The following is a 12,163-nucleotide window of genomic DNA, read 5'->3' on the forward strand; positions in this document are numbered from 1 at the left end:
TAAGAAAATGGCCATTATAGATTTTTGTATGGTGCAGTGGTATTTATAAGTAAATTCCAAAATCACGGCTTAGCATTTAAAAAGATTTTTCAGTTAAAAAAATTGCTTTTACTATTCAGTTATATACCTTATTCGTCTTTTATTTAAACTTATGAAACAGAGATTTCTTTTTTTATTCAATTCATATAGTTTTTTTTCCGTGTATCCGCTAATAGACTTCGGAAAAACTACTCAGAGTTATAAAGAAAATACCTTAGAAAGTATAAAATAATGAAATGAAATCTACAAGAAATATGTTCAGTTGTAATTTATTTTATTAATTTAGTTTTTCAAAATAAATGTTTTTTCTTGTATAAAATTGTTTAGATCGTTTATACTTTATACTACTGAATAAAAATGTACTTATTTACGAATTATTAAATCCTTTTTAGAAAATTAGTTTATTCGAGTAACATTGTCCTTCCTTCAGCATTTGCATTTTTAATTATTTTATTTTATTAAGTAAACTTTTGTAAAGTTAATGCCTTTTGAAAAAAAAATTTTTTTTTCGTCAATGCAAAGATTTTAATCTTTTAAATAATTGCGAGCATTAATTCTATTCATACTCAATAAATTCATTTTAAATCATCTGTACCATTGATTCATAGAGATTAATAAAACTTAAAAAGCGATATGTAGTCACTTCCAATTTTATGGTAATATTTCATTTTAAAATAGTTACGAAAATGTCACCTGAAAAAGGATGAAAAATAACTCAAACAGTGAAGATAATATTAACTAAAATATTAAACTGCCATTAAGAAACATTCTAATTAACATACCTATTCAGCTCCTCAACTCCATCACCCTCATCATCATTAAACTCATCCTTAACCTCATTCACAACTTCAACCCCCTCATCATCATCATCCCCTACCTCATCATCATTCTCAACTCCATCATCATCAGATGATGGCACCTCAGCTCTTAACTCCATCATATATTCCTCATCACTGAAATTATAAAAGGAATATATTTTTTCAAATCTGTCTAAGGGTTGTAGATTTTTACTAAAAAAATGCGTGATTTCTAATGGTTTGTTTGATCTGCGAAGGCGACTTCCAGAGTTTCTTTAGGTTTAGAGTGTGGAAAATAAAACAGTGTATCTTAAGAAATTGTGATTTTAATAGGTTTTTGATTGCTTTTTTTTATTATTGAGTGAGCATTATCGAAATAGACTGTTCATTATTTTATGTTTATATCATATCTTAGTCGATTTTTACCAGCAGTAGTACTTTTTGACCAAAATAGGTAAACAGTAAGACCGCTGTTTTAACCCTTTGTGGTCGTGTGTCTTATTTCAGCCACCAACGTTTTTTAACCGTTCAAGTCGTGTGTCTGCTCTCAGCCACCACAGCAAAGATGTTAGCCGCAGCGTGATGCAAACTACATATATTGCGGCACTGTGAAGATGTAAAGAGTAAGGATTGTTCTGTATGTTCAAACAGAAAAATTAAAGCCGGGAAGACGCCTAACTAATCATTTTTGCGACGCATGTCCTCGAAAACATGTGCGTCATATTGGAGACTGCTTTGAAAGATACCACGCGAAACCTATAAAATATAGTTTTTACATACAATTGAAACATATTATTGTGTTACATATATCTAAAGTATAAAAAAGAATTAATAAATTATATTTTCTTTCATAATTTTGCATATTATGTATTACTGTTAGTTACGTATTATTGTACTGAAAATTAATTCCCAACCAGTATGACACCCATGTATGAATTTAATACGACCACAAAGGGTTAAATGTTTCGTTGTTTTCAATTACGTTCTTGCTTTCTGTGTGAATTTTCCAAATATTCAAAAGGGTACCTTTTTATTGAAAAAAAAAAGAAAGAAAATGACGATAAAAGGCATGAAACTTTAGGGATATAACTAAACTTACAAATCAATTTCATCCAATTCAATATCATCCAAATCGAATTCATCTTCGAATTCGCTACCATCCTCATATGCTGAAATATTAATTAAAATTAAATTTAATAATTTGAATAAAAACTAGTTTTAAAATAATTTCTTAAGTGTTTATTCTGTTCAATAATAAAATAAATTCATAAAAAAGGTAGAAAAACTTCTTTGAAAAAGGTATATTTTTGGAAACCGCATAAAGGTATATTTTTTAAAAAAATTTTTAAAAAAAATAGCGGTGTGGTTGTTCCTCGTATGCTGTAAAAATATAAATAATCAATAAACGGTATTAATCAACACTGCTTAATCAAGCGCAAAACTGAAAACCATATACCGACATATTTATTGAAGCTTAAATAATTTCCTTTTTTCTTTAATTTTATTTTATTAATTTTAACATCACTAACAACATATTAATTTTATTAATTTTAACTGTTGGAGCTTCCCGGTGACTTAACGTTATTATATCAAGCAAAACCCGCTTTTTAAAATTCAATATTAATATTAACTATATTCAAAAAACATCTCAGCTTGGTGTAAGCTTAATTATTGATTGTGGTTTTCATTTAACTACTTGTACTAAGGTGTGTGCAAATACTCCATTCGGCTTTAACTTGAAATAACAGACAATATTTCATAGTTTTTGAACATATTTGGATAGGTATTTACGCCAGTTTTTATTCATTGTGAATTAATAACGCTCAAATGTGGGTAAATAACATTCTGGCGCAATATTTTATTTGACTTTTTTAAATGTTTGAATCAGGTATAGAAGAGCATAAAATCTATATCATATTTATATTTCTCGATAAAAATGTACAATTAGGTGACACTTTTCATGTCTTTGTTTTGAAGTTGGTTTTTCTTTTCTTCTGTTCGTATACAGAAAACAGAGAAAACTGTTTCAAATTGAGATTATTTTTTTGTTTCGAGAAATTTAGCAAAATAGGAAATCTGGATAGAAATAACTGGAAAATGGCAGATTTAACATTCAGTATAAGTTTCAGATTGGAGTGCCCAATCCACAAGCGGTACCCAATTCTACACTCTATAACCTATTTTCCCTCCAAAATTCTATTTGAACATTTCTTTACTTGTTATTTAATACTGTAGTGCGATAAAAGCTAAATTGGATTGCCTATTTTAAAAAGATAAGTTTTATTTAATTATCCATCAAGTAGTTTTTTCAATTTAAGACAAAAATATCATTTACAAAATATGTACAATTATTTTTTGTTAATTTTTTTTTTTAATTCACGAAATTCATCAATATTCAATAAATTTAGGTTTCTGGGAAAAATTTTGATCACTGTAAGGAAGCTTCATATCTTTTTAACAATATTGTAGGTCCATATCAATAAATAATAAAAATTTAATAAAAATATTAAGAAGTATGTTTTTATACTCACGATTAGGTCGGGGATACTTTTCCCTTTCCTTTCTCCAATGATTCAAAAGAGCAAAACGATATAAATCGCTTTTATCCATAATTCTCACTTTTTAATCTCACAAAAAGACAACCAGCATTTGAGAAATCTCAAACAAGAATGAGTTAAAAAAATCTTTTTTAATGGAACTAACAGATGCATCTTTTGCAACAATGTGAACAATTGTTTAAATAATATTTTGCATAAAATTTTTATATAACTCCCCATTAGTTTATTGTTGTCAAAGTTTCATTGTTAAGTATTGTTGAAAATGTTTTTAAAAGTTGGTTACTCCAAATCCAAGAAAAAATAATATGGATGATCGATTTCAGAATTAAATAATGATTTCTTTCATACATTTTTATTTATTCAAAGGATACAATTGACATAGAAGAAATTATTTTAACTTTACTTTAAGTAAAACGTATAAAAAATCAGTGAGGATATCATTATTTTCTTAATAAAAAATTCATTTTTTGGGAAATTGACTCTTTAAATTTAAACCTTCTCAAGGAGTTTATATATACTTAAGACATATATGGGTTCCACTTCTCCACTACACTACACTGATCTTAAATAATTTTATAGATAAATTTATTTTCGCAATTTTATTCATTAATTTATTATATTTATTAGTTTATTTTATCAATCATTATTTTTATTCAGTACTGCGAAATGAACTAACTCACTTATTCATTTACTTATTTAGTGGTTTTGAGAAAAAAATTTAAATATCAACTGTAGTAAAAGTTTCGAAAATCGATAGTAGAGCGGTTAAAGCATTAAGCTGTCATGATGAAAGTCTGGGTTCGATCTCCGGCAGCATTTTGAAATCCATCTAGACTCAAAACGATGGGTACATGTTTGGCTGTGAAGTATAGGCGGTCGATGCGCAGTGCTGGACGCATTGCCACCATTTCGGTGTTTGTCTCAAAATAGTGAAGCTTCAACATTTTTGACATTCTATAACCCACAACGGGATGTTGTTGGAACGTTTAATTTGTTTGGTAGAAATTTAAAACCAATGATCTCTATAGCAACGAAAAACATTAAATGAAAACTAGTTAAAGTAGTACACCAAATATTTTTTAAATTACATAAACTTCAATTACATATTTTATTTTGCACTTAATTAAGATAAAAGCTAAATAATACAAATATTCTGTCATTGCATGCGTTGAATGTTTTTACTTTATGCAAATCAAACGGCTGCCATATTATTTATAGATATCAAACATCGGTAACAATATAGCTGAATTTGAGCATAGAAAATATCATTAATGTTTAAACGTAAGGGCAAAACCAAATACGAAAAGGAGAAAGAAACCACTTGAAAAAATATTAATTGAATTTAATATTAGTTCTTAATTCATTATATCATTAAAAAATGCATTACTTTGCATAGTAATGTAGTTTTTAGTACAAAAATTTTTTTTATGCAATTAACTGTTCCCTAATGCATGATGAAATTTAAATTCAGTTTGTTAATTAAAGCAAACTTCAAAATAAATTGAAATCTAAAAATTATAAGAAATCATAAAGAAAAAAAACAAAATCCTAAGGTTGGAAAATGATAGAGTCAAGGCAGATTTAACCCAAGATAACTAAACATTCGTCTAACAGAATACCGACTGAGACGGGCTCAGACTCGTTTACTGAATAGGTTTCGACCTTGGCTTGACTCTGACTCCAGACAAAATGTTCATCAACATTTTTACTACTTTTAAGCAAACGTTGTGTTCAGTTATTAAGTGTAAAAATTTAATTACGATAAAAGGTTTTAAATTAATAATTTCCTTGTTTAGACAAAAGCCTTTATCCGACGTATATCTCAGGCCCTAATGGACTCTGGTTCGATCCTGTGTATCTCGCTCGGGTAAAAATTCATTGGACTCTGACCTATAAGAGCGAGCCCCGTCTACTGACTCCTGCCAGTTTCGTGAATTACAGAAATTCTCGCTAATTCAGAAGAAAAAGGAACTCTTGGATCAAGTATTAGGAGAAATTTGCCTTCGTGGAGGACTTTTTGAGGGAACTAACCCGCATTTGGGTTACATAGAGAGGGAAACCACGAAAGCCTCCCATGGTTAGACTGACGGCAAGGGGACTAACCCATGATCCGTCTACCACTGAGGATATTTTACGTCAGCACTCTGGTCGGTGCGAGCCGGGTGAGGATTTCGTATCGACAAACCATCGCTGGGATTCGAACCCGGTTCACCTCACTAGAAGGCGAACGCTTTATCCCCTGAGCCATCACGGCTCACTTGTAGAAATTGGAGTCTATGCAATAATCTGTGTATTTTTCTGCATTTCATTATTATTCTGTTCGTGATAGAAACGCAGAGTGTTAAACACAACAAGGTTGTTAGTAGAGAGCACACAACTTTTACCATATTTTTATTTATTAAAATGTTCTACTTTAAGCTTTGATAACTTCTTTGAAATAACGTAAATATAAAAATATTTTTAAATTCGTACTAATCGAATAATAGATTAACACTGGTTTAAGTACCCTGCAATTGCTTATTTCTAAGAATTTTAGATACATTGGTATGCAAGAACTTCTCAGCGGACTCCGAAGTATCCTGTTCGGATTTGCTTTTGACATTATAAACTTCAGTAATGAGGATGAGGGGAAAAAAATCAGAGTTAAGTTTAAAAACTTTTGTTGAAAATTCAGGATTAAGGACATGTGATGATCACACATTAAGAATAGATAATTTTGTGAACATCCTAACTAAATCTTATTTCAAATCCGAAAGCTTAACTTGTTCACTAAGATGGACAGGGTGTATAGTCTACAAAGCCAAGATATGGCTTTTGCTGCGCCATATTAAGATTTTACAATGATATTTACTCAAGGTAAAACCAAAAGAAGTTATAAATTTAAATTAAAGGGGTCACGAGGTCCTCTAAGGTTCTGGAATCCCCAGTATCTAAAAGTTAGTTCGTAATAATTATATATTTCATTAACTTAATATCTGTATAGCTTCAATACAGAAATTAAGTTAATAAAATACGCAATATTTAACACAAGTTTTAAAAGTATATTTAAAAGCACGAATGTCTTACAAGTTTTATATCTAAGTGTCATGTAAAGAAAGTTGGTCCTTTTCGAATACCCAAAAAGGAAAAAAAAATTTACGCTTTTTTATACCAATGCAAACACGATTTAAAATTACATTCACATGATTTGTTGTTGTTGTTGTAGTTCATTTACGTCGCACTAGAGCTGCACAATGGGCTATTGGCGACGGTCTGGGAAACATCCCTGACGATGATCCGAAGACATGCCATCACAATTTTGATGCTCTGCAGAGGGGATGGCACCCCCGCTTCTNTCTTGTTTAGACAAAAGCCTTTATCCGACGTATATCTCAGGCCCTAATGGATAAAGGCGATCCTGTGTATCTCGCTCGGGTAAAATTTCATCGGGCTCTGACCTATAAGAGCGAGCTCCGACTACTGACTCCTGCCAGTTTCGTGAATTACAGAAATTCTCGCTAATTCAGAAGATAAAGGAACTCCTGGATCAAGTATTGGGAGCAATTTGCCTTCGTGGAGGACTTTTTGAGGGAACTAACCAGCATTTGGGTTACATAGTGAGGAAAACCACGAAGACCTCCCATGGTTAGACAGACAGCAAGGGGACTAACCCATGATCCGTCTACCACTAAGGATATTTTACGTCAGCACTCTGGTCGGTGCGAGTTGGTGCGGATTTCGTATCGACAAACCATCGCTGGGATTCGAACCCGGTTTACTTCACTAGAAGGAGAAAGCTTTATCCCCTGAGCCACCACGGCTCACTTGTAGAAATTGGAGTCCATGGCATATTCTGTTCATGATAGAAACGCAGAGTGTCAAACACAACAAGGCTGTTTGTAGAGAGCACACAACTTTTACCATATTTTTATTTATTAAAATGTTCTACTTTAAGCTTTGATAACTTCTTTGAAATAACGTAAATATAAAATATTTTTGAATTCTTATTAATCGATTAACACTGGTTTAAGTACAGTTATCAAGGGTCAAGGTCCCTGCAACTGCTCATTTCTAAGAATTTTAGATACATTGGTATGCAAGAACTTCTCAGCAGACTCCGAAGTTTCCTGTTCAGCTATGCTATTGACGTTACTAACTTCAGTAATGAGGATGAGGAAGAAAAAAATCAGATGTTGAAAATTCAGGATTAAGAACATGTTATGATCACAGATTAAGAATAGATAATTTTGTGAACATCCCAACTAAATCTTACTTCAAATCTGAAAAGGTAAGTTTCTTGCATGTCCTCAGCTTAAACTTGTTCACTAAGATGGACAGGATGTATAGTCCACAAAGCCAAGATATGGCTTTTGCTGCGCCATATTAAGATTTTACAATGATATTTACTCAAGGTAAAACCAAAAGAAGTTAGAAATTTAAATTAAAGGGGTCACGAAGTCCTCTAAGGTTCTGGAATCCCCATTATCTAAAAGTTAGTTCGTAATAATTATATATTTCATTAACTGTTATAATTATATAATAATTAATAATTATATATTTCATTAACACTAATATCTGTATAACTTCAATACAGAAATTAAGTTAATAAAATACGCAATATTTAACACAAGTTTTAAAAGTATATTTAAAAGCACGAATGTCTTACAAGTTTTATATCTAAGTGTCATGTAAAGAAAGTTGGTCCTTTTCGAATACCCAAAAAGGAAAAAAAAATTTACGCTTTTTTATACCAATGCAAACACGATTTAAAATTACATTCACATGATTTGTTGTTGTTGTTGTAGTTCATTTACGTCGCACTAGAGCTGCACAATGGTCTATTGGCGACTGTCTGGGAAACATCCCTGACGATGATCCGAAGATCCCTGACGAAATCCTTACCGCAAACCCTCGGTCCCTACGCAGACTGATCCAAGTGATCACCCACCCGCACACTGACCGTAGCCAGTGATGCTTGACTTCGGCGATCTGCTGGGAACCGCGTCTTAACGATCAGTCCACTGCGGGACTCACATGATTTGAAATCACACATTGCGATTACTATTTACGCGATTTAATATCGTGCTTCGTGTTTCGTATATTTACGATATTATATCAAATATCGCATTCGTATTCACGCGATTTAAAAGTCTCTATTACGTTTCGTGTACTAGTGACTTAATTATACATCGGAATTCGTATTCACGCGCATAATTCGTATATTCAAAATCAAGTATCGAGATTTGTATTCATACGATTTTAAAATAAATCATCTAGATTCGTATTCACGCGTTTTTAAAATTAAATTTTGAGATTCTTATTCGCGTGATTTAAAAATCACACATTGAGATTCACAATCATGCAATTTAAATAAAATCTTGCATCGATATTTTTATTAAAACCGTTGATAACATTCTGTGGAAAAATATGCTTTCCACAGATACGTTTTTCTTACTTGAATTTCAGGTATTTTTAAAATTATTTAAAAAGTGTTTTTACACAAAACATACATATACACTACAAACTATGCGACTACAGCTTCGTTGTTTGTAGCATGACGGCCACTATTCCCAACATGCCCTAAAACCGGTAAATAAAAGAAGTGTGGCGTAACTACCACTACGATTATTAACCATCAATTCACTAATATATTAGTCATGCTTACACAATTCACTCTGCAGGTACCTTTTGATAGATGAAGGCTGGGCAATGTCGATTTCTACTTTCCCCACATTGGTGACCCGGGCGTGATATGAACTCGCCTACATCGAAAGTATCGCTATGAATGGTCCACATTAAATAGTTAACTTGCTATATGTAACTGCGTCATCGTCCTCCTCGCGCTGTTGCTTCTCAGTCTCATTTACACACAACGGGATCCTTTACACACTCGACTGCTAGTAGCAACACAGGAGAGGCCACGCACGAAATCGTGAACTTAATAAAGCTCTCGCGACAAACGCTAAAATAAAACTAGGTGAACTTAATACAGCTCTCCCGGACTTTTGCAAATAGAGCAAATAACAGCAACTGTTCATCGAATTCTATTCCTCATTAAATTCAAGAGGGGGAGTATTGTGGCATAACTGCAGACAGCAGTTCTGAGTGCCAAATGAAAAGCAAATAAGATATTTAGTTTCCCACCATAAAAAACTTCCTTTTTAATTTACTACTTAGCAAAAAAGTGAATTAAGTAACTAAACATCGAAGTGTATTACAGTTTTGCACATTTTTCAAAGGAAGTTTTGAGGAAAAGATCATTTTCATCTCCTATATAAATGAATTAATCTTATATTACCAATATTAATATTTTTTATGTGAAAATAAATAAGCTTAAAAGAGTATTTAAAGAATTTTGCTTTAGTTTAACATTTCATAATTTAATTTTCTTTTAAAATAAAACAAAAAACTAGAAAACTATGTTCTTAAAACTATGAAATATTTTTTTAATAATTTAATTTTTGTATTCTGCCTTATTTTGAACGCATATTTCTGTAGCATTTATTTTGAAGTTCAAGAAGTTCCACTCCTTGTTTACCCAGACTTAATTTTAGACCTTTCCTACCTTAGTTGTGATGAATATTTTTGATTTAAAAAAATATGAAACAGCTCTTATAAAGGATTTTACCAATCTAATTAATGTTTTTACTTGTTAGCAGCATAAACACAATGATTTTCTATGTTTACTGTGAAAGAATGAGTCAAATTAATTTTGAAACAAAAAAAAAGGTAGGAAAATAATAGCGTAAAATATGAATGAATAAAACAAGGATAAATTATGAAACATAAAAAGTTTCAAAACATTAAAAGTCAAATTAAACTTTATTAAAATCAAAGAACATGAAAATTATTTACATCAATGTTAAAAATCTAACTATAAATTTCATTAAACTGTAAGGAATAATAGAAATTATCAACAAGCTAATAAGTAATTTATTATAAATAAATTGCACAACAAATAAACTAATGACATGAAATGAAATATTCATTTGATCAACATAAATAAAATAATTCATTTCTAAGAAATCAATTTGCATTTTTTAACAACATACAAATAGACGCAATAATAATAGTTAGCTTGTAGGTCAGTGACAATTAGCATATGCTAACCTTTCTTCTTTGAGTTGCCTAGGAGCCATGAACGAAGTCACACTTGGAAGGGTTTTGTGACAAGGGAGGAGTGACAAGAAGTGCAATATCACATATTTTGATTAAAATAAAAACATTTAAAATCAGTATATTTAATTTTTTTATGTTATTTATTTTTAATCTAAAATTTTATTTAAAAAAATAGAGGGACGGGAGTTCGAATCTAGCCGGCTGAAGACTCTCCATGCAGTAAATGGTAACTGGGTCACAAAGTCCTCCATGTTCCCATAACAAATCAAGACCTCTGGGGGTACTGAATTGGAGATTGATCTTTTTCTGGATCAGGTCAAAATTATGATCTGTGGATGACTGAATGGGTTCGCCCTATAAATGGGTGAGACGTATGAGCTAGGCAGAAATCGAATTCTTGGGCACACATGGCAANTAATGTTGAATATGAAGGCTCTAGTTCTTGAAAACGGGAGTTCGAATCTAGCCGGCTGAAGACTCTCCATGTAGTAAATGGTAACTGGGTCACAAAGTCCTCCATAACAAATCAAGACCTCTGGGGGTACTGAATTGGAGATTGATCTTTTTCTGGATCAGGTCAAAATTATGATCTGTGGATGACTGAATGGGCTCGCCCTATAAATGGGTGAGACGTATGAGCTGGGCAGAAATCGAATTCTTGGGCATACATGGCAACACTGGAAAACAAGAATAATCGCACCCCTTGCATTAATGGCCAACGACGACAACAACATTAAAAAAATAGTAAAAATATTGTGTTGTATTCTCTGTCCCGAGATGGTTTAAGGACTGAGCTGTCAGCATCAGCGCACTAGAACTGCACCATGGGCTATTGGCAACAGTCTGGGAAATGTCCCTGGGGATAATCATGTCATACCAATTTTGATCCTCTGCAAAGGGGATGGCTTCCTTGCTTTGGTAGCCTGACGACCTGGGCTCAAAGGCGAGCACGGAACAGTTTAACGAGGACTACTACGGAGCATCCTTGGTCCCTACGCAGGCTGATCGAAGTGGTCACCCACCCGCTTACTGATTGCAGCCAGTGATGCTTGACTTCGGTGTTCTACTGTCCACTGTGGGACACATTTTAATTTAAATAACCAACGGAAAAGAGATTAATTGATGAAATTTAGTCTCATGATTTTTGCTCAAGACAGATTTCAGCCTCCAGGACTGAAGCGTAGACTGTCATTTTATTTTAGAACCGCTATTGAACCGCCGACCCAATTTTTGGGTTAACAATTGTCAATGTTCAACTCCGTAGTCTTGTAATTTTGAACCCAATCCAGAAAACAAGGAAACTCCTGGATCAAGTATTAGGAGAAATCTGCCTTCATGGAGGACTTTTCAATGGAACTAACCTGCATTTGCGTTACAAGGAGAGGAAAACCATGAAAACCTCCCACAGTTAGCACGACGGCAAGGGGACTCTAACCAATGATCCGTCTACCACTGTGGATATTTTCCGCCAGCATTGTAGTCAGTACGAGCCAGATGCGGAATTCATATAGACCAGACATCACTAGGATTCCAACCCAGTTTACCTCATTGGAAGGCGAACGCTCTATCTCCTGAGCCACTACGGCTCCCATGGCTGTCATTGTTAAGGGTTCAATCCACAATGGTAGCTCAAAGCCCACCCAGCTACAAACTAATGGGTACCAGAAAGTT

At 32.7% G+C, this 12,163-nt stretch overlaps 1 protein-coding gene across 1 annotated transcript in view; it reads right to left on the reverse strand.

Annotated features, from left to right (window-relative positions):
• The window catches only part of LOC107441726 (uncharacterized), a 7,032-nt gene extending 3,586 nt beyond the window's left edge, over nucleotides 1-3,446 (reverse strand). Inside the window, exons 1-3 of the mRNA XM_071177017.1 lie at nucleotides 3,368-3,446; nucleotides 1,936-2,005; nucleotides 822-992 (exon numbers count right to left, since the gene is read on the reverse strand). Coding sequence (XP_071033118.1) covers nucleotides 822-992; nucleotides 1,936-2,005; nucleotides 3,368-3,446 — 320 coding nt within the window. The remainder of the gene's footprint in view (nucleotides 1-821; nucleotides 993-1,935; nucleotides 2,006-3,367) is intronic.
• Between the last annotated feature and the right edge of the window lie 8,717 nt (nucleotides 3,447-12,163).

Source organism: Parasteatoda tepidariorum, chromosome 2 (assembly GCF_043381705.1).
Source record: "Parasteatoda tepidariorum isolate YZ-2023 chromosome 2, CAS_Ptep_4.0, whole genome shotgun sequence".
Lineage (NCBI taxonomy): Eukaryota > Metazoa > Arthropoda > Arachnida > Araneae > Theridiidae > Parasteatoda > Parasteatoda tepidariorum.